The sequence below is a fragment of the Protomyctophum parallelum genome (assembly GCF_964188405.1).
Source record: "Protomyctophum parallelum genome assembly, chromosome: 13".
Lineage (NCBI taxonomy): Eukaryota > Metazoa > Chordata > Actinopteri > Myctophiformes > Myctophidae > Protomyctophum > Protomyctophum parallelum.
The window spans coordinates 32993232-33018603 of NC_139708.1; the positions used below are offsets into that span (position 1 = coordinate 32993232).

The 25372-nt window shown below is 43.3% G+C and overlaps 1 protein-coding gene across 3 annotated transcripts; it reads right to left on the reverse strand.

Moving 5' to 3' along the window:
- Nucleotides 1-291: 291 nt before the first annotated feature.
- On the reverse strand, nt 292-23734 carry LOC310869689 (transcription activator BRG1-like). 3 transcript variants are annotated; one of them, XM_083780528.1, is made up of 34 exons: nt 23602-23734; nt 21558-21829; nt 20501-20633; nt 15663-16148; nt 15377-15475; nt 14895-15150; nt 14286-14412; nt 13843-14016; nt 13439-13612; nt 12977-13147; nt 12830-12877; nt 12419-12549; nt 11859-11919; nt 11638-11771; nt 10891-11038; nt 10245-10408; nt 9965-10031; nt 9540-9650; nt 9009-9251; nt 8545-8658; nt 8347-8454; nt 8066-8152; nt 7932-7978; nt 7476-7642; nt 6629-6792; nt 4834-5091; nt 4347-4424; nt 4024-4242; nt 3277-3533; nt 2567-2675; nt 2307-2408; nt 1770-1902; nt 1507-1646; nt 292-1007 (listed from the first exon to the last, which is right to left on the reverse strand). In XM_083780528.1, exons 2-34 carry the CDS (start codon nt 21783-21785, stop codon nt 975-977), a joined length of 4971 nt encoding a protein of 1656 aa, XP_083636654.1. In that variant the 5' UTR covers nt 21786-21829; nt 23602-23734; the 3' UTR covers nt 292-974. The 3 variants fall into 3 exon arrangements, with proteins under 3 accessions (XP_083636654.1, XP_083636655.1, XP_083636653.1); XM_083780529.1 differs by having other exon boundaries at nt 11638-11768; nt 12830-12880; XM_083780527.1 differs by having other exon boundaries at nt 12830-12880.
- Between the last annotated feature and the right edge of the window lie 1638 nt (nt 23735-25372).

Genomic DNA, 25372 nt, shown 5'->3' on the forward strand with positions numbered 1-25372 from the left:
ACACACACACACGTTTAAATTACTCCTAAACATTTTGCCACACATCACACACTCGCCTATCCTCCTGGTGGAGACCTGTGCCCAGAAGGGCACTTTTTCTAGTTAATTTCTGCATCTCTTAGGGCCCATTTAACCATATAATGCATTTAGATGGCAAAAATGGCAGATCTGCAAGTTCAGTGTCTTGAATGAGATGTGCTGTGAGTGCATATTAAACTGGGGGTCTTTGAAATTAAAAACGTTTAGAATCACTGCTATAGAAGGAAATGAATGCAGTTACATCACAAAAAGTTAATTATGAGATGCCTTTATTGTACTTTTTGGAATCCAGTGACACCTACACGAGTAATAGTCCCATCCACCCCTCCCTCCCTCAACACACACAGAGAGGGAGCAGCTCCAGGATGGGACATTAACCGCGATCCTGCTTGTAGTCTTAAATTAAACACAGATAATAAAGAACGACACATCCAGGTGCATTTCCATTGACACGCACGACATGCATTCAAAAAATGAAACAAAACAAAATCAAAAGGACTCAGTTCAGGAAACAGTGACTCTGGTTCACGTTCTTGTCTCAGAAGAAACAGAATAAGACAAACAAATAATACCACTTAAAAAAAGTCAGTTGTGGTCCACGATCAGTCTAATAGCCCTGCCAATAATTATCATAGTATAGGAGAAAACAAAAGGCAAAAAGACATACACAGTTCTACTATTCATATCAGCCTGCTTAAATATTGAAGTGGAAGGTTTGTAAAGCCTTCGTTGTTGAACAGTTTTTTTTTCTTCTTTTTTTAAGTTCATCGTTTTAACTTTAATGAGAATACCTTTGTCCCACTAGAAATCAGCTCATCTAGGTAAAACTAGTGCTCCTCCTCTGGCTGTCTGCCCGTTGTGTTATCTAAAGTAAAATATATGGGGTCCAGTCGAGGGTCTTCAGTTGGCCGTTTGTCGCGTCTAGAGGTTTGTCTTTAGTCCTCCTCGCTGCCGCTGACCGAGTGTTCCTGGAGTACAGAACATAAATGGTTAACGGACTGCTACTACAAACTCCTATGTTTAAGTGCAACCATTCAAAGTTATTTACAATGTATACCGCAATATATCAGTGATATTAGACACATAAAGAGCAGATATGGTCACTTTAGTACCAGGCGAAACATAGCATGATCTGAAAGTTTATGCAATTGCAAGTGTATTCTCATTTAATGTAATGCTTTACTTAAAACATGTTTTTAAACTAATGCAAGCTCACATCGTATCATGCTTTATTCACACATTACCATAACAGACTTCGGCATACCCCCAACTGGACATATTCGAATTCTGAAGGACCCCAGGATTTATTTTACTTAACTTCACAGAAAAGGGCATTTTTCTCAGCCTTAGCAAAGAGTTCAGTACAGAGTACCATGCACCATATTGTGTTGAACTTGTATAATTCTGTCACAAAATAAAAATCAATCAATCTATTTGTCAATGGCGGTACGTGCTGTGATCTCTCACCTCTTCCTGTTCCTCTTCGCTGTCGTCATCGCTCACCACAGGTTTGGCCCGGGCGCCACGGCCCCGCCGACGCTGGCCTTTCCCCCCTCGTTCACCCTTCTCTTTCCGACTCAACTTGATCTTCACCTTCACTGAACGAGCTGTGGGAGAGACAGTGGGAGAAGGGATGGCATGAGGAGCACATTCATGCCATTCATGTCCCTGTAGGACAAGATTTCGACAGACGATGGTCATTGTGACTGGTATGCTCTTCCAGGACTCACATTCAGACTCTGAGCCTTCGTCAGCCTCCTCCTCCTCCTCCTCACTTTCCTCTCCCTCGCTGTCTTCCTCCTTCTCGATCTTCTGCCTCACGCTGGTGAAGACCGACTGAAGTACAATGGAGTCCTCGTATATCTGCAGGGAGGAGTCACAGGGAGATACTAAATGGACTAAATCACTTTTCTAAACTTTGGGAGCAGTTAGGTGTTCAGATTCTTGCTCAAGGACACTGGGATCAAATGGGAAATGTGCCGATTCCCTGACAAACGCTAGGGTTGCACAATACCTTTAAAGTCAATGCATGGGTTTAAAAATAAACCTTGGATTGAGGTCGAGAAATCTCCAGGGCTTTTTTACGTTCCAGGAACATAACAGAATTTCAATCAAGACGCAGTAGATTAGAGAAAGCCAAGACTTTTAATAGTTCTAAATCTAAAAGACTGAAATCAGTTGTGGCGATTGAGAACTTGGATCCATGTCATCTAATGTCCATCTAGTACAGCAAGGTCAATGACATGATGGCTGACACAGACACTCACCAGAGACCCCTCCAGGTTGAATGTCTGGGCGTTCTGACAGAGCAGCATGACGTCTTTCTCCAGGTCGTTCAGACTGCGGTACTTATGGCTGCGAATCCTCTCCTGCATGGAGGAAATACAAAACCATCTCATCTTATGGACTCAACAAAATAATGAAAAAATTTCAAAATGACAATGTCTTCTCTTCCTGAAATTAGTTAGTAGTTGTAGTTGGTTATAGCTAGATAGCATTCCATTTTGCTTTGGATTCCAGTTCAGACCTTGATCTTCCTGAAGTCCACAGGTTTACGGATGAGTTCGTAGTACTCTGGCAGCTCCTTGCGCGACGGCAGCTGGATGAAGACCTCACTCAGCTGTCTCCCATTAGTGCTGTAAACCAGGGAGAAAGGGAAGATGGAGCCTTAACACAACATAAGATAACATCCTACAGTTCATTTATACTTCCTCACTCAACAAAAAAGTATGTGTTTTACCCCTATTTAGTCATTTTGAACCTTGTTGCTACCCCTACTGCTGGTTTATGCATGGTGTAGGCCAGGGCAAGGGAATTGAACCAAAGACACTGCAGTGGTGGGTCAGTGTTTTAACTCTACTCCAATTACAATAATTCAATTAGCCTTTAAGCATCTTAGAACATAACATGCAGTCTGACTGAAATACTTACTGAAAAGGATGAGTTCAATACAATGTCAACAGCAACTTTGATAAACAAATTAAAACATTTCCTATGGTTGCAAACTCCAGTTATTTTCCCTTTTAATATACACCCCTCCCCATTCCTGTGTTCCATCATATCTGTACACTTCAGAACTTGAACTTGTGTTTGAACAGTGATGACTGTGCTCAACATCCAGCCTCCGGGGAAGACAAAGTATTGACGTTATTCTCCATTACTCTGTTTTACCAGAATGGTCATTACGATCTTTAAAATTAGCTTCACGTCAGAGAAAACGAGGCGTTCACTTCTTACCCGTCCTTGTACTTTATGACGGCGTCGACGATCTTCTTCATCTTCTTGGTGAGGGAGGGGGGGTTGGGCGAGAGTTTCTCAGCAGGTGGACGTCCGCGCTTCTTGGCCTTCTTCACCTCCTCGTCCTTCTCACGGCCCCGGCTCGAGCTGGGCGTGGAGGCGCCGCCATCGTGGTCACGGTCTCTCTTGCGCTTCCTGGTCGTCTTTTTGTGACGCACTTCCTCCTCGATGTCCTCCAGGTTGCCGTCCTCTATGGCCTGTTGGGGTGGAGAGGTTTTAGTGGGTCACAGGATGGCGTTGATTTAAAGGCAAAACGTAAATTGAACTGGATTGAATTGTCGGCTAAATCAACTCCACCGTAGAAATAGAGGTTTCCATCTCTTTCAGTGTAATTTAGAGATGACAGGCATCAACGTTTTAACTTGATACAGAACATTTTGCATTGTTGGACCCCAAAACAAAATTACCCTGCATAGTTGTAGCTTAACATCCAACAGAAAGTAGATGTTAATCATCATCATCATCATACTATAATTCAGTCAATGTCTGTCTGTCTGAATGCGTGTCAGAAACACCGCCGTATCTCCTCACCGCCTGCACCAATCGCTCCCACTTTACACACAGGCATTGACCATAATAATATGGAGGTCTTAACGAAGCCCTTCTTCCAATTTAACAAAACTGAACTGAATGGCATGCTATAACTCCATGGCAAACAGTCTGTGGTGAATCCTCAGAGCGTCTGACCTTGAGCCACTGTTTCTCGGTGAGCGAGTCGCTGTAGTCCACCTCCTTGCGTGCCCGGGAGCCTCGGCCGAACATCTTCTCCTCCTCCTCCTCGCATGTCAGCCTCTCCACCTCGGCGTCGTCCTTCAGGATCCAGGTGGGCATGTCGTCCTCCTCCATCAGACGAGGCTTCCTCTTGGGATTGCGGGCTTCCTCGCGGCGTCTGTCCATATCCATGCGCTGGAGGTGAAGAGAGGGGCCCCAGTGAAAGGGAGGATTGAGTCAACAGACATTAACAACTTAACTCTTGTTGATTGTATAATGAAGCACGGAGGAGGACTCACCATGAAAAGCTCAAACTCTTCCTCGCTCCTGGCGATCATCTGATTTACAGTCTCATCGTCAGGCACCTCATCTTCCTCCTGTACACGAACCAGAAATATTGTTTTAACTTTGTGTTATCCTACCCGTTATTCTGTACTGTTACCTGCATGTTTTTCAGCCTTACAGCAGTGTTTTGTCAAATGAACGTCTCCCATCCATCTTTACGCTCCATTGCAGATCTAACAGCTTTCAATCATCTACTATTTTCAGGAGGCTTGAAAATCTAATTTAAAGTGGTCTCTACATATGGGCATGTTAAGACTCCCAAGCATGGTCTCTACATTTTTCTTTAGCAGTACTAGACTAGTTATCTATTAAATAGTGCTCTTAAACCTAACTAAAGGGAAAATAATTTGCAGAATAAAAATTCTAAATAGCACTTGTAGAAGACCATAAACCACTGTTAACAACAATTATCCATAGCCGTAATAAAAAAAGAAAACATACCGGAGGAGGCATATCTGCCATGGGAATGGCCTCGTCCTGCTCCTCGTGTTCCAGGATAGCCTGAAGGAATGCCCGGCGCTCACAGCCTGACGACTTCTGGTCAAACATGCCAGCCTGGATGACCTTTTGGTCTACATTTAACTTGTATTTGGCCGCAGCCAGGATCTTCTCTTCCACACTGTTAACAGTGCAGAGGCGCAACACGCGCACCTCGTTCAGCTGACCGATACGATGGGCTCGGTCCTGGGCCTGTAGGTCCTGTGGTGGAGGAGACGCGACGCAAAGAGATGGGTGAGTGGTTTACTCTACGTGAGAGGTTTGTTTGTTCCCCTCACGGATGAGTGAAGTGGAATCCAAAGCAAAATGGAATGCTATCTAGCTATAAAAAGAGAATATACATTGGCTGGATACTTGAGCACAATAAACGAACCAAAACCTAGGAAAGCCTTGACTAGAGCTTTGTGAACACAGCCTTGCAATAGAGAAAGGCCGCCACAGACAGACCCTGCTCTCAAGGGAAGACAGACTATGCACCCACTGCACAGAAAATGTGGTGGGAACTGAGATAACAACCTGCCCACTATACAAATATATCAGAGACACATACTTCCCACAGATTACAAACACACAAAGTGATTTTGAAAACATGAACAACAAAAAACTCCCATACCTTTTGGGAGAAATACAACAATGTGCAAACAGCAGCAAGATTGTGAACTGCTGCAATAAAAGAAGGTTAGCCAATGGAATGCATCCACCCTAACTTAGTACTACTAAAATGGGGTAAAACATTGTGCTATTCGTTTCAAAAATAAATGCACCAAGTCTCTGTACGTACGTCTGTCTGTGTCTAATCCACGTAACTCAAGAACCGTTCACCACCCCAAAAAGGCCTCTGCAGGGGCCCAGGCTCCATATATGGAGCTTGCCTCTTCTGACGTACCAACGGGCCCCTCTGTAGAGGCACCACTCTAGTGTATATAACGATGCAATGTGACATAGCTCTGTACATAGCTCTGTTTACTCAATGCTGTACCCTGCTCCAACTGAATATACTTTCCCCATTTTCAACAGTTTTATAATATTTTGATACTTACTTTGGCGATGTAAACTATGTTTTCTCATGCCAATAAAGCTCATTTGAATTGGAATCTGAAGCAGCATGCCTGGGGTAAAGGTCCAGCAGCTAAATTAATATTAAGAACAAGAAAAGGGACGTTTATGGCACCCCAGGCTACAATGCCAGCCTGACGCAGGTTCGAATCCCGATCCCTTTGTTGCATGTCACTCCCCATTTCCTGTCAGTATACTCAACTGTCCTATCAATAAAGGCATAAAATTCCCAAAACATATCGTTAAAAAAGAAAAAGGGAAGTTTATATGGGAAACAAATGATTTCCGAGTTGTGACCTTGTAGATTGGCTATTGGCTACTATTTCAGAAACCACTTTAAATAGGGCTTAAGTAGTTAAATTAAATAGGACTTACTGGTAAGTGGTTAATTAAAAAAAGGGGTGAATCTTGCCACAGTAAGATAAAACATTGAATGTGAATATCCTATAGATTAAGCCATTTTGGGCGGGAATCCCTTTGTGTTTTAAACATTATGTTATAATTTAGCTATTGAAAAATAGCAGATCTACAAGCTCATAGGCGCTACGAGCTTGTAGGTCTGCTATTTTTGAAAAATCGTGAAAATATTTATTTCAGAAAACTGGAGGATTTAGAATATCTTTTTAAAATTTTGAGGTCAGGCCTAAATCGGTTAAGGTACACTCTGTTTTGTGTGGCATACCTGGTGAGGGTTCCAATCGCTGTCGAAGATGACGACAGTGTCGGCAGACTGCAGGTTGAGGCCCAGGCCTCCAGCCCTGGTGCTGAGCAGGAATATGAAAAATTCTGAGTTCGGGTCGTTGAAGGTCTTCAACAGCGTGCCACGGTCCTCTGCCTTGGTGGTTCCTACAGTCAAACGCAACGAAAATTATTACAAACCAAAAATACATCAATCCTCAAATACAAAGACAATACATATAATGATTGTGTCTCCATCTGGTTTTGCAACTGGGACCAAATATTGTGTCTAGCTATTGCTTGTGTGTCTTCTGTTAGTTCTGTTCCGTCTCTTATAATTTGTTTACAGATGGAGCACACCATAGTAGGTACAAAAAAAACGTCTTTATTTATACAGACGAATGAAGAAGTCTTTTTGTACATACTATGGTGTGCAGGCTCCATACATCTGTAAACTGAAGTCTCTTTATCCCAGCACCCACCCATCTGTGCGTATTCTACGTCCTCTCTCTCTTATCATTTGTAACAAGTAGCGCATTCACGTCATTTCAAATCAAGTCCATTTAATAATGTTTTTACACTGCACTTACTTGGAGTGTGTCACCAATAAAGTCAGGCTGATCTGGGTTTAGTCCAATCAGAACACACAGCTGCCGTGTTAACAGCCTCTCAAAGCCAATCGATGACTCTTATTTGACCAACCCTGCCTACATTATTTAACCCTTTACTCGCTGGATGTTTTCAAGACTTGCAACACAGCGTTTTAATGAGAAATGATCATTTGTATTGGATGAATAGGCTATTCAAATAGGTATTCAAATTGAAGAAATCTGTGTTCGTGAATGCCCTACCGTCCAGACGCAGGTACTTGAAGTTGCGGTAGGCAAAGTAGTCCTCCATTATGGTCATAAGCGACGTCATCTGACAGAAGAGAAGCACCCTGTGGTTGGAGACTTTCAGTTTGGGCAGAATACGATCCAGGACCTCAAACTTCCCAGAGGCACGGTACAGCTCAGGGCTGCAGACACGACGAAAACTGGGTTAGTATTTTAACACCACCACATGAAACCAGTAAACACTTTCAACATGGCATCCGATGTCTATCATATCCCACAGGGGAACTTCAGTTTTCAGCTTCACCCAGCTGAGTGCCGCCCACGGAGGAGCACAAATGGGTGTGTCTTGCTCAGAGACACTTCGACACTTTGCAGAGAGCTGGAATCGTATCCTGGGACCTCCAAAGTCCGAGGCGGGCTCACTAACCAATCATGTCATAGGCAAATAAGACGACATCAAAGTCTACTTACCCTGACACTATTCCACCAGTGTAACCAAGGTGCTCCGAGAAAGACTCCTATAAAATCAATGACAAACATAACTGAATTAAAATGAGTGATTTAAGAATTGTCCAGTTATGTTGTTGGCATGTTGGACACCATACCTCAATGTGTTGGAACATGTACGGGTGGTTGCAGATCTTCCTCAGTTGCATTATAGTGTTCATCAGGGTCTTCGTACCGCCTTTACCCTGCAAGACAAAAACAAAATCATTTTGAGGCCGTCCTCAAATAAAGACATTCTTAGACCACTACTAGTCACAGGTTTCGCTGACTAACTGCTTTGTTTACAAAATAAATATGTTGCGATCTACATAATGGGCTTTAGTGGTTAAAGTGGCCACGCATGAAAGAGCTCTTATGACAATTCCACTCACACCCTTACCTTCTTGTCTTTTTCTGAGCCGTCGGTGAGCAGAACACCCTTGGCCTGCATGTGTCTGTACAACACCCTCTGTAAGGCTGACATGTCGCATTTGATCACATATTCCACCTGTAAACCAACAGAGAAATGTTTAGCAAAACAAATCTCAACACAACGATTAAGCCGCGTGAATTTCAGTCCAATGTAAAAGAAGCTGACCTTCTCGGGCAGTTGGGCCTCAACTTCCTTCTTGAGTCGACGCAGCAGGAAGGGGCGGAGTACCTTGTGTAAACGACGGATGATCAGGATGGTCTCTTCTTCATTCAGGTCCACCTGGAGGAGAAATGTTCAAAACCTACGGTCAGTCTGGGTATGAAATAATGCAAGGGGAACACAATACTAGTATACAATACTTTCATTCACTACATTAATTACTCAATTCCTAAACTAAACCATAAAAATATGTCTTTAAAAAACATGTTGCACATGCAAACAGATTGCAATGTCTAAATCAGGCAACATGCCCCTTTGACCCTCAATATTACGCAGCAAACTTTAGCCCTTACCCCGACTTTAAATTAAAAAGCTACCTTTGCAAATCAAGTATGAGCATGATGTCCAAACTTTTCCTCATTCTTTCACAAAAGAAATGGAAGTACAAGATCTGGCACACAAAAGCTTACCTTCTCTCCGGTCATGGCGAAGGGTGCGTTGAACCACTGTTCAAAGGTGTTGCAGCTCTTGAAGATGGTAGGCAAGAGGAAGTTGAGCAGCGCCCACAGCTCGGGCAGCTTGTTCTGCAGCGGCGTGCCAGTCAGCAGGACGCGCCGTGGGGCCAGGTAGTGTGTGTTTAAGACCTGGGTCAGCTTACAGTGATGGTTCTTCATGCGATGGCCCTCATCCACGATCATGTACTTCCAACGGAGCTGTGGGGTTAAGTACAGTCCAGTGAGCTTCACTAAAGTTTATTAACCAAAACAAACCTTAAACCTGGTGTCCCTTATTTTGTGAGCCATTATTTGCTTTTAAATACATTGAAAGAAACAGGAAACATTCGCCAAAAATTCAAAATGTAAAAAATGAATAAAATTAAATCAAACGTATTGCAACACATTTACAAGCTCACAATGCAACGCTATTGAGGTTTAAGTGGTTATAGATGGATGGCAACGAGAGTATTGTGTTGGACAGACGAGGCCCAACGATCATCTTACCTTGGCCAGCACTTGCTTGTCCTTGATGATGTACTCGTATGTGGTCAGCAGCACGTTGAACTTGCCACTGCGGAGGATGGGGAGAAATGCTCGACGAGCCTGAGGCGAGCCCTGGGAATATTTTTAAATGACGGGAGATAATGCACACCATATATTTAGGTGTTGGCAGTGGAATATTAAATACATTTTAAAACCAGACATCGTACACTCTGGATGCTCCATTTTTTATCATCATTTTGGCTGTAGTCTGATAATCCAGGTCAAAACATATAAAGATAGCCATGAAAATAAACATGATTAAATCATTTTCTGTTTACTGACCAGAGTACCTGACCGTGACTTCAGAGACTCTTAATATCATAGATCGAACATGACACGCCCCATTCTTAAACAAAGTAATTGAAGGTTCCCAAAGAGCTACTAACCTTGTAGGAGACTTTCACCACAGACGGTGCCCACTTATCAAACTCGTACACCCAGTTGGAGAGAGTTCTGAAAACGCCACAAAAAAAGATAGTCTTACAACATGCTGCCCTCTAGTGGCAATAAGAAAAGGTTACATGCTGTGGAGCTTACTGCTTTTCTGCTTTATAGATTTCTGTTACATTACCAATATCAATAGTCGATTGATTCAATGTATTTGAACTGAGATATAGGAAATATCTGGCCTTTGGAATGTGAATCTCATACTGGGCCTGGACTTACGAGAGTGGTACGATGATGAGGAAGGGTCCGTTGATGCGTTTCATCTCCATGAGGTATGTGATGAGGGCGATGGTTTGGATGGTTTTCCCCAGGCCCATCTCGTCGGCCAGGATGCCATTGAGGTTGTTGTTGTACAGAGACACCAGCCACTCCAGACCTTTGACCTTTGAAGAGAAGCGGCCAGTTACTTTCAGAATCAGAATCAATCTTTATTGTCACATCACAAGTAATGGGCCTACGTGTATAATATAGAGTCTCTATTAAAACAAGAGACAAATTCAGTTCAGTCTGTGCAGTGTCACCAGACCTAGTTCTTGTTCAGCAGTCTAATTGTTGACAAATAGAAACTGTTCAAGAGTCTGGTGGTGCAGCTCTTGATGCTCTGGAAACGTTTGCCCGGCCGTGGGCGCGGCGCGGCAGTGGGTTGAACAGGCTATGGCTGGGGTGATGGATGTCCCTGATGTTGTTTTCAGCCTTAGCCACACAACATCTCTTGTGAATTTCCTGGAGCGGAGGAAGCTCCCCTCCCACGATGTGCTGTGCTGTTTGCACCACCCTCTGCAGTGCTTTCCCTTCTGCAGCGTTGCAGTTTTTACAGCCAAATGTAATTGTTTATATAAACTATCTGAGGTGATCAGCAGCGCACCTGGTACTGTTTGAGCTGCCCGTTGATCAGCAGTGATGACTGTTTCTCCACCGTCTCAGTGACAGCATGAGCCACAGCGTAGTAAGACTGCAGGCCCCTGGCGAAGGCTGCATTGCCATACTCGTCATCCACATCCTGTTTGGCATGTCTGGTAGCACAGAGAAAACACACTTAGAGCTTCTTTTATTGTCAACAAAAAACAGCCTGTGGAGTTAGACTCAAATTATACTATGAACCACAATCTTGCCTACAGCATCGGATTTAAAAAGCAAGTAATAAGGTTATTTCCCCAATTATAGTAAGCAAACAGCATATTATTCAGTCAAGCTAATAAACCGAGTAATATGTGGAGCTATATGAATGATCAAACTGTACTAATTTGTTTTTACCAATAGATACAGTAAATGGATTAATGGTGTTGCAGCCCGCTCATAGCGCGCCACCAAGTGGCGCGCTATGACCTTGTAGGTCTATTTTTGAAAAATCGTGAAAATATTTATTTCAGAAAAGTGGAGGATTTAGAATATATTTTTTTAATTTTGAGGTCAGGCCTAAATGGAGAATATATCTACTAGCAGTCACATCTCTCTAACAGAGAATATATCCATTAGCGGTCAGATGTCGGAGGTCTTGAGCACTGTTCTGCTCTAACTCTGAAAGTGTACACTCAAGAGTTAAATAAACACTGGGGATTTTACAGTGTAGATGGTCACAGAGATACAAAATTATATCAAATGGGGGTCTTACTCGATGATGTGCCTAACGTCCCCTTCATCGCAAACTTCGGCACCGTCGGGGTCAGGAATCTTGATCTTCTCCTCTACGGCTACGGCTATAGCGGTGGTGGACGGCTGGGCCTGCTGCATGTCCTCCTCCTCCTCCTGACAGGGACAAAACACCAGAGGTGTCAAACATTTGTAGAAGTCACGCGTTAACAATCCATTTGGGTATCTTCAGTAGTGACAAACCTCCTCTTCCTCCTCTTCTGAACCACTTTCTTCACTGTCTGACCGTGGAGCCACTTCGTACCTGAAGGACAGAATAGGCGGTTAGGATTTTACAGGGAAATGAAATTTTGCGTCTGTGTGGCCTCTTTGTTGGCTTGGTGCCGACTTCTGCTTCTCTTCTTGTGCCCCGATTTGCTCAGGCTAAAACAGAGCTTTCGCCTCAACAACTCCCTCCGCCTCACCAACTCCCTCCGCCACCAATTCGACATGCTCAGTCGGGTGAATGGCCACTGCTCATGGCCGAATATCACTGAGACACACCGCCAAAACCATTGGCTTTTCAGGCAATGACATCGTGGTTTGATGGACTTAATGTGTGTGTCAAACATTCAATTGATTAGGGGTGTGCCAGAATATGACTGGATAGTGTGTCCCAAAATCCCAAGTTGAATTTGCATGTCTTTCCACCGTGCCCCTGTTTTGCTACACAATCCGGTCCAAAAATACTGACCAAAAACATTCAATTACAAAAAAAACAAGACCAAGAATCTCCTTCAGCATGACGCAGACGGGTGACATACCCAGGGTTCATTTCGAGCCAGGCTTCCAGCTGACCTGCCCTGGGTGCCTCCATCCCGGTCAGGGTGTTCCCGGTGTCAATGTGGATGACCTTTACCGGCAGGTCACTCATCTGACTGGTCTCGTCCAAAGGCTGGGAGAGAAGGGAGGGGGCGAGAGAGACCGGGTGAACGGCGTGAAGGAACATGGTGAAAACGCAAAGTGGTTGAGTATATAAAGAAAATAAACAATGGTAACCACTTATGCCCTACATATTTCATCACATGATTGTGATTTCATCACACAAATTGCGAGAATAGCCAATTTGTGTGCTTATAGATTGGACATTTTTGGCGTTAAAAAAAAGGGGTAACACAAGGTTTAATGTGGTAAAACAGGAAGATAAATTTAAACAAATTCTCCTCCAAACTCACCTCTCCGTCGGGGCCCATTGCAGAAGAAGCACCTTCTGCATTCTCTGGCTTCTGAGGAAAAGTTCGGAAAGATCGAAAAGACATGCATAAAAAACCAATATGTATATTGAATTAAATATACATACTTCAATTTAAAGTTCATTTCACCTTCTTCTTTTTCTTCTTCTTCTTCTTGTCTTTGAGAGCCTGTTCAGCCTTGTGCGCCCGCACCAGATCTGTGAGGTTGGCCACGTACTCGTCCGTCTGTTGCAGTAGGTAGGCCAGACGCTTGTCTTTCTTCTGGTCAATGAGTTTACGATAGCCTTCTTCATCCTCGGCCTGGATTACAACACACAAGACATCTTTATTATGCGTGCTGGGTGCCATCAGATCATCATGACGGTTAGGTTTTAGAGCATCGCTATGTCTGTTCTTAAATGACAGATCAAGTTTAGCTATTTTTCAGTTTTCTATAGCCGCTTATTTAAAAATGTTAAACTGTGCATTTCTAAATGTAATGCCTGACTTGTCAGAATGTTATGATTTATTCCAATTAAATACTTATTTTCTTTTGATAGTAATACTGTGGTTAAATGCATTGCACATGCTTTCACAGCATGTAGCCCTCACCATGAGCCTCCGCATTCTCTCCTTCTCAATGCGCTCATTCTCTTTCTTCTGCTCGCGCTCAGTGTTGGCGTGGTATGTGGCCACGGCTTTGGTGGCCTTCTGGATCTTCCCTGTGATGGAGCGGTGATACTCCTTGAAGTCCTTGGCGTGCTGCAAAATGCTATTGAGGTATTCCTAGTGAAACAATGACACACAAGACCACCGGTTACAAACATTGGATATTGGTTATTATCTGCTCTAGAACAGATGTGAGTTGTATTGTATGTCTGCCCAAATTCACAGACAAAACAAGATTGATGATCAGACAAAATGCTACAAAATATGCAGACAAAATATGTGCGGGCCCCTGGGCCCTTAGTGAAAGAAGCCCAATGTATCTGCAACAGTCCCAGCTCTCTGTGTACCTGGTGTTTCTGACGACGTTTGCGCTCCTGTTCAATCTTCTGCTGTTTCTCCAGTTTCTCTGTGATGCGGGCTTCACGTAGTGACTGCCGTTTGCTGCGCTTGTAGGCCTTAGCATTGAGAGCAGTCTCCAGAGCTGTGTCACGACGCATGCATACCACCACCTCCTGACGCAGCTGTGGGTACAAAATAAGTTGTGAAATTCAGTATCGAGGCATACAATGTTGCCTCGTATTCACACACACACCCTGACACCTGACATAAGCGGCAGCCATGCAAGGTGTCAACCTGTATTAGATGAGCCGGTAACGAACAGAGAACCTTCCAGTTCTCAGACGACCACTTTGGGCCACTGCCACCCCTATTAGCGTTGGGATCCTGCTGGGTCTATAGTATAATTCATAAAATAATTACATTTATTTTAAGCGACATAATTCCTGCCTACCTGTCTCTGGAAGTTAAGTAGCCTCAGGGCCTTGAGCTCGATGTTGGCCTTGGTGCGCAAGTCTCCGGCCAGGGAGCCTGGAAGATGTTCCAGATCTTGGATGCGGTGCGCAATACGAGCCTGAAGCCTGATGCACAAAATACAAATTTTATATGAAAAAAAAAAAGAAACATTTCAAATTCACAGGCGCTCAAACACCAATAGTAAGTCCAACTGGGTAGATTCAGCACATCCTGTATCATCATCCTGTCATCCGTCGTTTACGATTACGAACACGAAGTTCACAAAGTATCTCAAGCCGTTTCTATACAGTACAGAAATGAGCTGAATCACATGGGTTTTCTCCAATTAAATAAAACAAACTTTGATTTAGAAAATGGTTGACTCAGTAATGTCAGGAACTTCCTGAGATCGACCAGACCAGTGGTATGGTCTGGTTGAAATGACACTCTCAGTCTGTCTGCAAAAATAGCCCATCTACAAGCTCAAAACTACGTGTCATCTTGTAGATCGGCTAGTTTCCGCGAAGACATTTTAGCAGAGTGAAATCCCTGGGGGTCAATTCAGTATAGGATTTAAGTGGTTAATGGAGCGCCTCCTAATGCTGACCTGTACTCTCTCTCCTGGAGGATCTCTACTGGGTCCAGCCCGCGGGGCTTCTGGATGGGGGTGATACGGTTCTGTTTCTGGTGAAGCATCATAGGCGGAGGCTGGGCAGGCTGCCCTGGAGACTGAGTCTGTGGAGGCATGACCGGGGAGGCAGCAGGTGGCACAGAGGGGGGAGCAGGAGAGGGTCTCCCGGTGGGCTGAGGGGGAATCAGCTTCTGGGGGGCACTGGATGGCGCAGCAGCATTCACCATGGGCCCTAAAAACACATGATTCACAATGGGACATTGTGAATCCTTTGCTGTGTGTACAAGAGTTCAAAAGCATGGCCTCTCTAAAATCAAAAGCAAGTTTCAGTTCAGGGAATAGTTTTTTGCATGCCTGTTCTCTGCTATGGGCAGTGTTGGTATGTTGAGGGATGCCTTGGGAGGGTGACACCGTAAAAAGATTGTTTAAGTTGGTCAATTGGTCAAGACTAGTCTTACCTTCGGGCCATGATTTGGGAGGTCCGTTGGTAGGTTGACCTGGCATGCCTGGAGGAACACCTGCAGGTCCAGGAGGAGGCATATTTGGACCTACCATGCCTGCAAACATAAATGTTATACATGAGAACAGAATGGTTTCAAAATGGGGAGGCAAGACCAACATAATCACATCTTGCCACCAGGGGTCTCTGTTCAGCCTTCATACACATTCTTTGTTTGACACCATTGTGTTGTCTTAAGGTTGATATTTCAGTAGAAATACATATTATGGAAAATAAGAACTCACCATGCTGTCTGTTATAGTTAGCTTGAGCAAAGTTGGCTTGAGCTGGTCCTGGACCAGCTCCTGGTACAGCTCCAGGCCCAGTGGAAGGTGGCATGTTGGGCATGGGTTGCTGCTGCATGCCTGGCATGGGCCTCTTGCCTTGCACAGCCATCTGCAGGTGCTCTGGTAGAGGCTGACTGCGTGCCAGCATCTTGTAAGCCATGATCTGGGCCCTGAGTTGGTGCAGCTGGTTCTGGTTAAAAGGAGTGGGTCCGCCTGCAGCACCTGGTCCCCCTGGTCCCACTCCCACAATGCCAGGCCCACCTGGGCCCTGGGGACCACTGCGGTTCGGCTGGCCCATGCCCTGGCCAGGGTCCCCGCTGCCCTCCATCGGGCCACTCCCAGGGCCAGGGGGGCCTACAGGCATCATGGGTGGGCCAGAGGGTGGGCCATTGGCTGGGACAGGGCTTGGGGCATGTTCTGAGCCCCCCAATGGAGAGGGATAACCTAGGAAGAACAAGAGCATAAATATGGTCAGTTAACGACCAGGAATATGTGTTCTAATAGTTGTGAAGAGCAATTCAGCTTATAGGAAACCATTTCGTCCGGATAGCTCAGTTGCTAGATCACTTGCCTATACCTTGCTGCTACAATGTATGAGGAACAAAATATTTACTCTCATGTACACAAGATGCAACATTACAAAACTGTATTTGGCCTTCAAATATATAAACCTTCCCAGAGTAAAACGTCTTATACAATGTCTGGTACTAAACACAAAAATAGAATACACATAAATGAATGTTTTCCAATGTAACGTGTTAACCCATGACCTAATTATCAGCGCTGATACTTTATCGTATCGACCATAAAAACCAGAACAAACCAATAAAAGATTTGCGACCTTTGTCATAAAATCGGTTTACAAATAAAAGACATACGATAGGTTGTTTTCTAATCACTTGCTAGTCGATGTGCACAGTACATAATTGAAAGTTATCGCTAAATTTGGTTGCCAGACAGGAAAAGGTGGAGTCTCGCGATATGTTCAGAAATATACTTTGTGAGATACCTAGATACCTCTATACAATTATACACATAGAAAAAAGCAACACAGCAGAAAAATGTTTGATATAATTTTATTTTCCTGAGCAAAGTATTTTAAAAAGTCTCAATCGTTCAGAAATAGTGTTGGTTGATTGGTTCATTTACAATTACAATTTAGGCATTTAGCAGACGCTCTTAATCCAGAGCGACTTACATTTAAGCAAGAACAAAAGCATGGGAATACATCATATAAAAGCATTTATCATGAAACATGATAAATGCTTCATGATAAATGCTTCATAAGCTGTCCAGCCGGCACTCATAGGGCTGTATTTTGCGTGTCTTAAGTACCAGGTCTTATTACCTAACTTGAGTAAACTAAAGACCTGGAGGCGTGATCAATGCTCTTTGGCCACTCAGAATAGCCAAATGGCATTGATCACGCCTCCAGGTCTTTAGTTTACTCAAGTTAGGTAATAAGACCAGGTACTGAAGACACGCAAAATACAGCCCATAGACTACAAAGTAATTTCACCGAACTTCCAGTGCGAGTTCGACACCCCAGTGCGACAAATCTCCCGGCTGGAATTGCATGATAACGAAAATGACGTCAGTAGGTGCTTTTCCATCAAGACTTTGCAAAAATAGGAAGCGATAAAATGAGCTACTTGGGAGATATTAAATAAGCAGTAGGTGGCGCTATTTTGCCAGTCAAGTGAGACAAATTTATTTTACCATTTGATGTTAGTTAAGACACTACCCGATCTGAAATCTTATGTCTCACACACTCTTTTAGGCTATACAAAATTATTATACACGGACTGCCCGTTTGGCAATTGCTCTGCAAGTCCTCTGTCCAGAGGCTGTCTTTCAATCAGGCTCTGTTAAATAAATAGGGGTGTGTTGTTGACTGGACGTGATGTGCGAGGACGGTAAATCTTTGGCCGTGTTGATGTCGCTTCTGTTGTTTTGGATAAATATCACTTCCATGATCAACTCTCTCATCGGGGGAGAGCAAGAGCTTGCAGACAGATAACCTTGCATGTTTTCTTTCTTTTCTGTTCAAAAGCAATATAATGAGAGTTCAATGGTTTCTAATTAGAAATCTTTTCCGCAAAGTGTTTCCATGCCCCATTTGCGCATTTCACTTTTTCGAAATAGCCCAAAAATCCACCCTCTGCAAGCACAAGGAAGACTTTTCGCATTTTGAGGCGTTTCCATTCAGGATTTTATTCGCAAGAGCCTTATTTATGGAAACATGCTTAGTGTCATCTTTTTATATACCTTGATCTGAACCGATCTGTGCATCTATTCTAAACCAAACACAGCGGTAACCAGAATGCTTGCCTTAACACAATATAGCCAAGACGTCCACAGACATCCTAGGAACTACCGCATGTAGTGCCCAGGACGTGTGTGGACGTCTTGGTAAAAAAAACAATAATGTCAAAATGTGCGTCTAAATGTGGGCACCCCACTTCGCTATTTTGAAAGAATGATAGGGCACATTATGTGTTAAAACACGCTTGCCCTAGTTTTTTTTCCACCAACCTCACGCCAACCACTCGTTGGGGCGGTTCTTGTATTCGTTTTACAAAGGATAAGGTTATCGTTCAGGGTTAAGCATAGTTTTACTGGGTTTAGGTTTTGGCACAGTTTTACTGGGTTTAGCTTTTGACACAGTTTTACTGAGGTTACGGTTAGGAATAAGATTCGTTTTTAACATTTTACTGAGGTCACATTTAGGAATACCAGGCAGAGACCATTCTGCCGGCTGTATGCCCGAGGCGACTGTTTTGAGGCGAGCATTCTAATGAATTGCATTTTTATAGCTAGCATTCACGCAAACGACATGCGTTTGAGTGTTCTTGGTCGAAATTTTATATGGCACACCCAGCTATTTCAGTCAGAACACTAAAGTGCGGGACACACTGGTTGGGAAACTATGTAATGTTGCTCCAATGTGAAAGTCCTACCCTGTATGGACCTTGTCAATTGTGTTCAATGTTTACACTCTGCATCATAACTTGTCATAGGCACCAGACATAAAAATTCACATGAACCTCACATTTTTCATTATAAAGTGATTTTGATCCGATTAAGGAAAAGACCACCACAGTATGGCAACATGTCAAATACTGACATGAATATGTTGTGTGGACATAATGAAAAATGGAAGCATCAACAAACCATTCAGTTTCCTAATATAATCGGATGCATACAAATAACACCAGTCTAGACTCCCTCTCCACTAGTCTCCCTCTCTGTTCTGTTTCCAAACCATCCTTTCCTAGGTGACAGAGTGGGTATTTGTTTTGGTACCATATGTGACTGTTGTGTGAAAGGGGAATTCCCCCCCCCCCACCCCCCCTGGCTGTCTGCTGAACCTGTTAACTGAGAAAACCTATGGCAAACAAGAGGACGAACTGGCTGGATGGGTTCACATGCACACATTGTGCTCGTTTCTCTCTTATGTTATGGTGGTGTTGTTATAATTATTGTAATTCAAAACATAATGCAGGCTAACATCCGCTTTAACATCTAACATTCTGCAAGCATTTTAAGTACAGGAAAATAATGTGTGGCGATTGCATGGCTGCACCTGATCCTTTTCAGTTACATCCAATTTTATAGCTTCGATTCTGTCTGCTCATTTTCACGTATCATCACTTCATTTGTTTATCCTGCATGAGTTCCCTCTCCTGATTGATGAAATTGGTATCCTGACATGAAAATGTATTTTCCGTTTAATAAAAAGCTGAAGAGAAGTTACTAAACAAATACTCTACAGCAATGATTACAATGGAAATATACAGCAATTTAACACTTAATTTAAAGGTATATTCAGTGATTTAACTTAATTCAAATATCACTTATTTTTTTGTTTTGTTGTGATAATCCTCCCTACTATAGAGTGTGCTGACCATATAAGGAGTTCCTCCCTGTCCCCAGTTAACCCCTGGGGGTCAAAAAACCTTAGGTTTCGTTTTTGACTCTCTATCCTGATTGGACGAAAGGCTGGGTCCCACAGCCAAAAACGAAACCTAAGGTTTTTTGAGTGAAATCACTGAATATACCTTTAACTAAAACAATGCAATTTACATCACCTTTAAAGGAGAATTCCATACTAGAAGGCTTTCATACCTTAATTTGTAACCAAAGAGGACCAGGTGTTATTTTGTGCAAAAGCGCATTATTGGCTATTTCCCCTACCATAAGCCCTCAATCAATTGCATTGAATGGGGCTATGGGGTGTTGTGCTAATTCGCTTATTTCCATCGCTCAAAAATCTTGTTTGTATATATCCTCTCTTCATAATGTAAATAGTATCCCAAGCGGTGCACTTTACTACTTATTTCGATGGAAATAAGCGAATTAGCACAAAAACCCAACCCCCATTGAGGGCTTATATTAGGGGAAATAGCCAATAATGCACTTTTGCAGTTTGCACAAAATAACACCTGGACCTCTTTGGTGGGAACTGCAAATAAAAGGTAAGAAAGCCTTCTAGTATGGAATTCTCCTTTAAATCTTTAATGACAAGAGGGCAACCATAGCCCCAGGAGGATCACACATACAGTACATCTCGTCTATATTCCACTTTGATGTGATTGCGTACAGTCTATTGATTCTTGTAATTGCCTACAAAAATCATGATATATTTCTTTTACAAGCTCTTACAATACAACATTCTATTTTGGAGCTTTCACCAATCAAACCAACCAATGTGATCAAGACGAGATGAATGTGTTATATTTGATTGCACAACCAATGGAAAAAATATATTCATAAAACAGGAGTCTGTCTGATACCTTGGGAATGCTGGTCCATGGGGCTAGGCGGGGGTCCCATGCCACTGAGACCACCTGGTCTCATGCCAATCCCCTTCATTTGGGCGTACCGAGCATCTTCAGGCATTCCCTTCTCATGCATGCCTTCCATGGGCTACAGAGGAAAGACAGAATGCATGACAATGTAGCCAATATAATAGCAGTCCATAAAACAATTACCGACGTGAAAGCTGAACATTTTATATTCGACAAAGCTACAATTGAAATTAATTGGGAAAGAAATCACTGCGCTCTACTGCGGTTCTCTTAACTTTCCAATAGTGGGAAGTTGCACCTAGTTAGCACCTTGCTGGCAAGATGGCCACAGTCTGCATAAGATCTATATATATATATATATATATATATATATATATATATATATATATATATATATATATAGAGATACACACACACACAGATTCTTACACTATTGGTCAAATTTCCCCCCGGTGTACATTTCATATAATAATTGTTACTTAGTGGACGTTGAATGAATTATCTTTGGCCTGCGGGATGATATTTAATTAGTATTAGAACTGGCCCTCTGGTATATTGCACGGACCACCATAATACTACAAGTCCCACAATGCACTGCGAGTGCATTGTCAATTTGTCACGTATCGGGGGCCCGCAAGCGCAAGCATGCGTCTTCTCTTCACTATTGATCAGCAGTGAAAGTATATCACTTGTGATCAACTTTCAGCTACCCCTCTCCCCAAAAATGGCCCGTGTGTTGAAACACAGTCCGGCCCTCGACTTGCACCAATTTCTTTATTTTGGCACACTGTGTATTTAAGTTTGACATCCCTGGTATAGAGGGTATGCATGTGACATCATCATACCTGGAAGTTATATGGGAACGCCTACTGAGTGGCAAATAAATGACTTTCTGGCCTGGCCCTTGACAGCACATACATCCAAACTGAAAAGTCCCATCGGATTGCGTTCATCAAAGTTAAACTCACTTTGCCACTCATTATATAAGCATACTCTATTAGGGGTCCTGTAAGTCCCAAGTGAAAACCGTAAACCTTCGTACTTTGTGCATTTGGTGCATGTTGTCCTGAGGATATCCTGTGGGTCCCTGTGGAGGATGAGGGTGTCCGGACCCAGGAGGCCCTGGGCTGGGGCCCATCATGCTGTGGGCAGAACCTGGAGAAGGACCAGGCCCAGGGCTTGGGCCCATCATGGCTCCTGGAGAGGGCCCAGGGCCTGGGGATGGCCCTGGCCGAGGTGTCCCTCCCATCGGTGGGTCTGGGGTGGACATCTCTCAGCAGAGATCAGGAATGTGTGACAGCAGCAAGCACTCCTCTGGAAAGGCAAGAGGTTGTCATCACTAGTCTACTCACTACTAATCACTACACGGCATGCAAGCTTCAGAGCCATAGAGTAAGACAGTTACCCAAACTCTGTTCACTTCATGGGGCCAGTCCAATGGCGGCTATTCTACATAGACTTCTATTGGTTAGTCCCTATTTGAAGGCTTCAAATAGTGACAACCGGAAGTTTACGGAATGCATTGGAGTCTATATGGGCTCATGAGAGTACATGAACCACGTGACCGGGCTGTTTTCTGCCCCTCAATATCACAACTCTATTAGATGACTCTGGCCAGATTCTTCCAAGATGATATTGACTTAATTTTCAGTCAGACATCATTGGTAGACACAAATTACATTTAAACAAACCTCCAGTTCAGGGCAAATAGATTTTAAACAAGTATTTGTCACTATTGCACCTCTTCATTAATGCAAGGCACACAAATAATATTTATAAATAAATAAATCCATTATATCCAGTTGCAGGTTCAAGCACTGACAGATCCTTCTTCCCATCAGCCATCATCAATAACAAACAATAAATCTAACATTTACCAAATTAATTTATACACCAACTTTCAGAAGTGAAAATGAAATGCTCCTGATTGCAGTGCACTTGTAATACATAAGAGTAGCCAATACACATCAATGGAACAGAGGTTTAGACCACCCAAAAGGAAATAAAATAACTAAAAGCCTTTAAGCATTTTGTTACTTTTATTGCAATATAAAAACAAATACATAAAGGAGTTGCATTATTATTCGTTAATGTCCAGTTTCATACGTATTCCCCTTTTTTTTAGTTATATAAATATGCAACATTACTTGTATATGTATTTATTTTTATATACGTTTGCATCATGATATCTCCCTTTAAGGAAACACATTAAATAATGTCTCGCCTTAGAAGACAACGCTGAACAAAACACCACACAGTCAGAGCTGGATACCGGGCTGTTTTTTTTTTTTAATAACAATACATAGTCATGTGAAAATAAACACTGTCTATTACACTCGTCGTTTGCTGCACAGTTGACCGAATGTTTATGTTTAACAACAACACAATGTTTTGTTTACTCTAACAGACAAATGGCTAAGCTATCGCTAGCCAGGCCTAGACAGCTTTTGTTGTCATGTTTGTTGTTATTATCATCATGTTCTACTTCATTTAAAGTTTAACCCCCTTTAAATGGTCCTATAACTTAAAGTCACTCGTCGGAGACCGTGGCCAGCCCTTACAGAACAGCTACAGTGTGATTAAACGCAAATAAAGCCTTTCTTAGCACTCTCGGGCTCGGTGAAACCGGCTGCTAATGCCAAGCCACAACAGACAACATTGACTGGCTATGATGATGAGAAATGCTAACGCTGCTAGCCTGTTAGCGGTCTAGGTTGAGCTAGCCTAGCCGACCATGCTCTCTGCGACCAATTCTATGTGCGCAGACTGCGCTGTTCAGCGGCCGTTTGGGTCCAAATGCGGCGATTAAAGGCCAAGGTGAGCGCATCAGTCAGTCATCCACCGTGGCTGATTGATCCCACGCGCCTCCCGTACCTCCGCTCTACAATAAAAACATTTCCAACAAACACATCGGCTCATTCATTGCTCTCACTCTGCTCTGCTGCCGCGCCACTGTACACTGTACTGTCTCTCAGCTCTCATTGTTCCGCCATCAAAACCAACCACATAAAAACCACATAGTAATATAATAATGGCTGTTTCACAGGGATCAACGTTACACAAAAAATAAATATCGCTGGACTTACTCGAGCACCAAGTTTCTGAGGAATAAATGATGCCTCGCCGGGTGCAATGTCTCTTGGTTTTACTCCTTCTGCCCAGAAACAAAGAGCGACCTACCCTGGTTTTTTGCATCCACCTCCCCCCTCTCTTCCTCGGCTACAGTCTCTAGCGCCCCCCCTGTCTGTCTCTGTTTCCGCATGCCCACTGATGATGGCTCATGGCTGCGTTGCAGAGAGGAATGCAGCGACCGACCGTGCGTGGGGGATGGGTGTTCCAGTCCAGTTGAAAAGCACACGTTATTACAGGGGGGGAATGGGAATGATGATCGCTCTGTACGTTACTTAGACTAATGTTTAATTATTTAAGTTATGTGGGAAATGAATAGTTTCCCCATCGGTTAGGCAAAAATAATAATAAACCAATTAAATTACTACAAAATGAATAATTGCACTCCCAGTCCTAGCTCTGGTCCATAGCTCTAATGCCATTTCATTTCATGGCATTCGAGCTATGGATCAGAGCTATCCCAGTCCCCATTTACAGTACATTTGAGTAGGGTACTTTGTGTAGATATAGATATGCTGCTAAGATATGCATTTGATATATAACATGAAATGTAGCATGCCTCTTAGTGGAAGAACAGAGGTGGGTGTTAGCAGCTAATTATTAAGCGTATGCACACTTTGCACAGCAATGACAGCATAATATATGCCGTTGCACTATGATCTGTGTGTGTGTGTGTGTGTGTGTGTGTGTGTGTGTGTGTGTGTAGGCCTACATGCATACAGCAGCATACTGTATACAGCCCCACCCCCTCTATCTCTATCTGGGTAGGGTACATGAGAACATGTACCATTGTATGTGGGTGGTCAGCAACTTGACTTCTGAATGATCGATCTTAAGTCAGGTAAGGTCAGGTGGCTGAGAGTGGTGGCTTACTGGCTTTAAGCCAGGTTGCTGCTGGCAATAAAGAATGTCACAGAGATCAGATCAGGGAGGACTGCTGTTTGGAGATGTCTCTCCTCTGGTTTGTCACCCAATGACAGGCCACCTAGTGTCCATGGGGGAGAGTTCTCTTGCTCATACTCTTGGGTACTTATTCACTACAGCCTTCAAGCATTAGGAACAGTTCTTGTCATCCTGTGTGCCTGTTTGTCTGCGGAGGAGCAGAAGGAAGTGCCTCATAATAATACTGTAGACTTTGCACCACTTTATGATTTTATATCATCTGCATCTGGTTTAAAAACAGCAACACAGGCCCAGGCCGTAGCGTAACGGTCTGGGCACCGGACTGGTGATCCAGTCGCGGTGTGCCGCGGGTTCGACTCCCGGACCCAACACGGCCTTTACCGCATGTCATCCCCCCATCTCTCTCCCGTTTCCTGTCAGCCTACTGTCTGTCCCTTAAAAAAATCAATAAAAGGCGTAAGCCGCAAAAAAAATATCTTAAAAAAAAAAAAAAAAAACAGCAACACATGATGATAGTCATTATGATAGATATATACCTCTCCATCTTGGACTGCCATTACAACATCTTTGAGGTTGACCTGGCAGTGCCAAGTGAAGCGTGGAGTCTCTAAAATATATTGGACTTTTTTCTCTGAAAAGCAGTTGGTAGTGAATTAATAAATTAAGACAATGAAAGCAGCTCTTTATAAACAATGTTGTCAGTAATTCGTTCTTCATATCCCACAATAAAAACGTTCACATGGGGGGGCAGGCATGTCAATGAGTCAGGCATGTCAACTTGTTCATTTGTTGATGATTGAGAAAGCCAGCATGACACAATCTTAA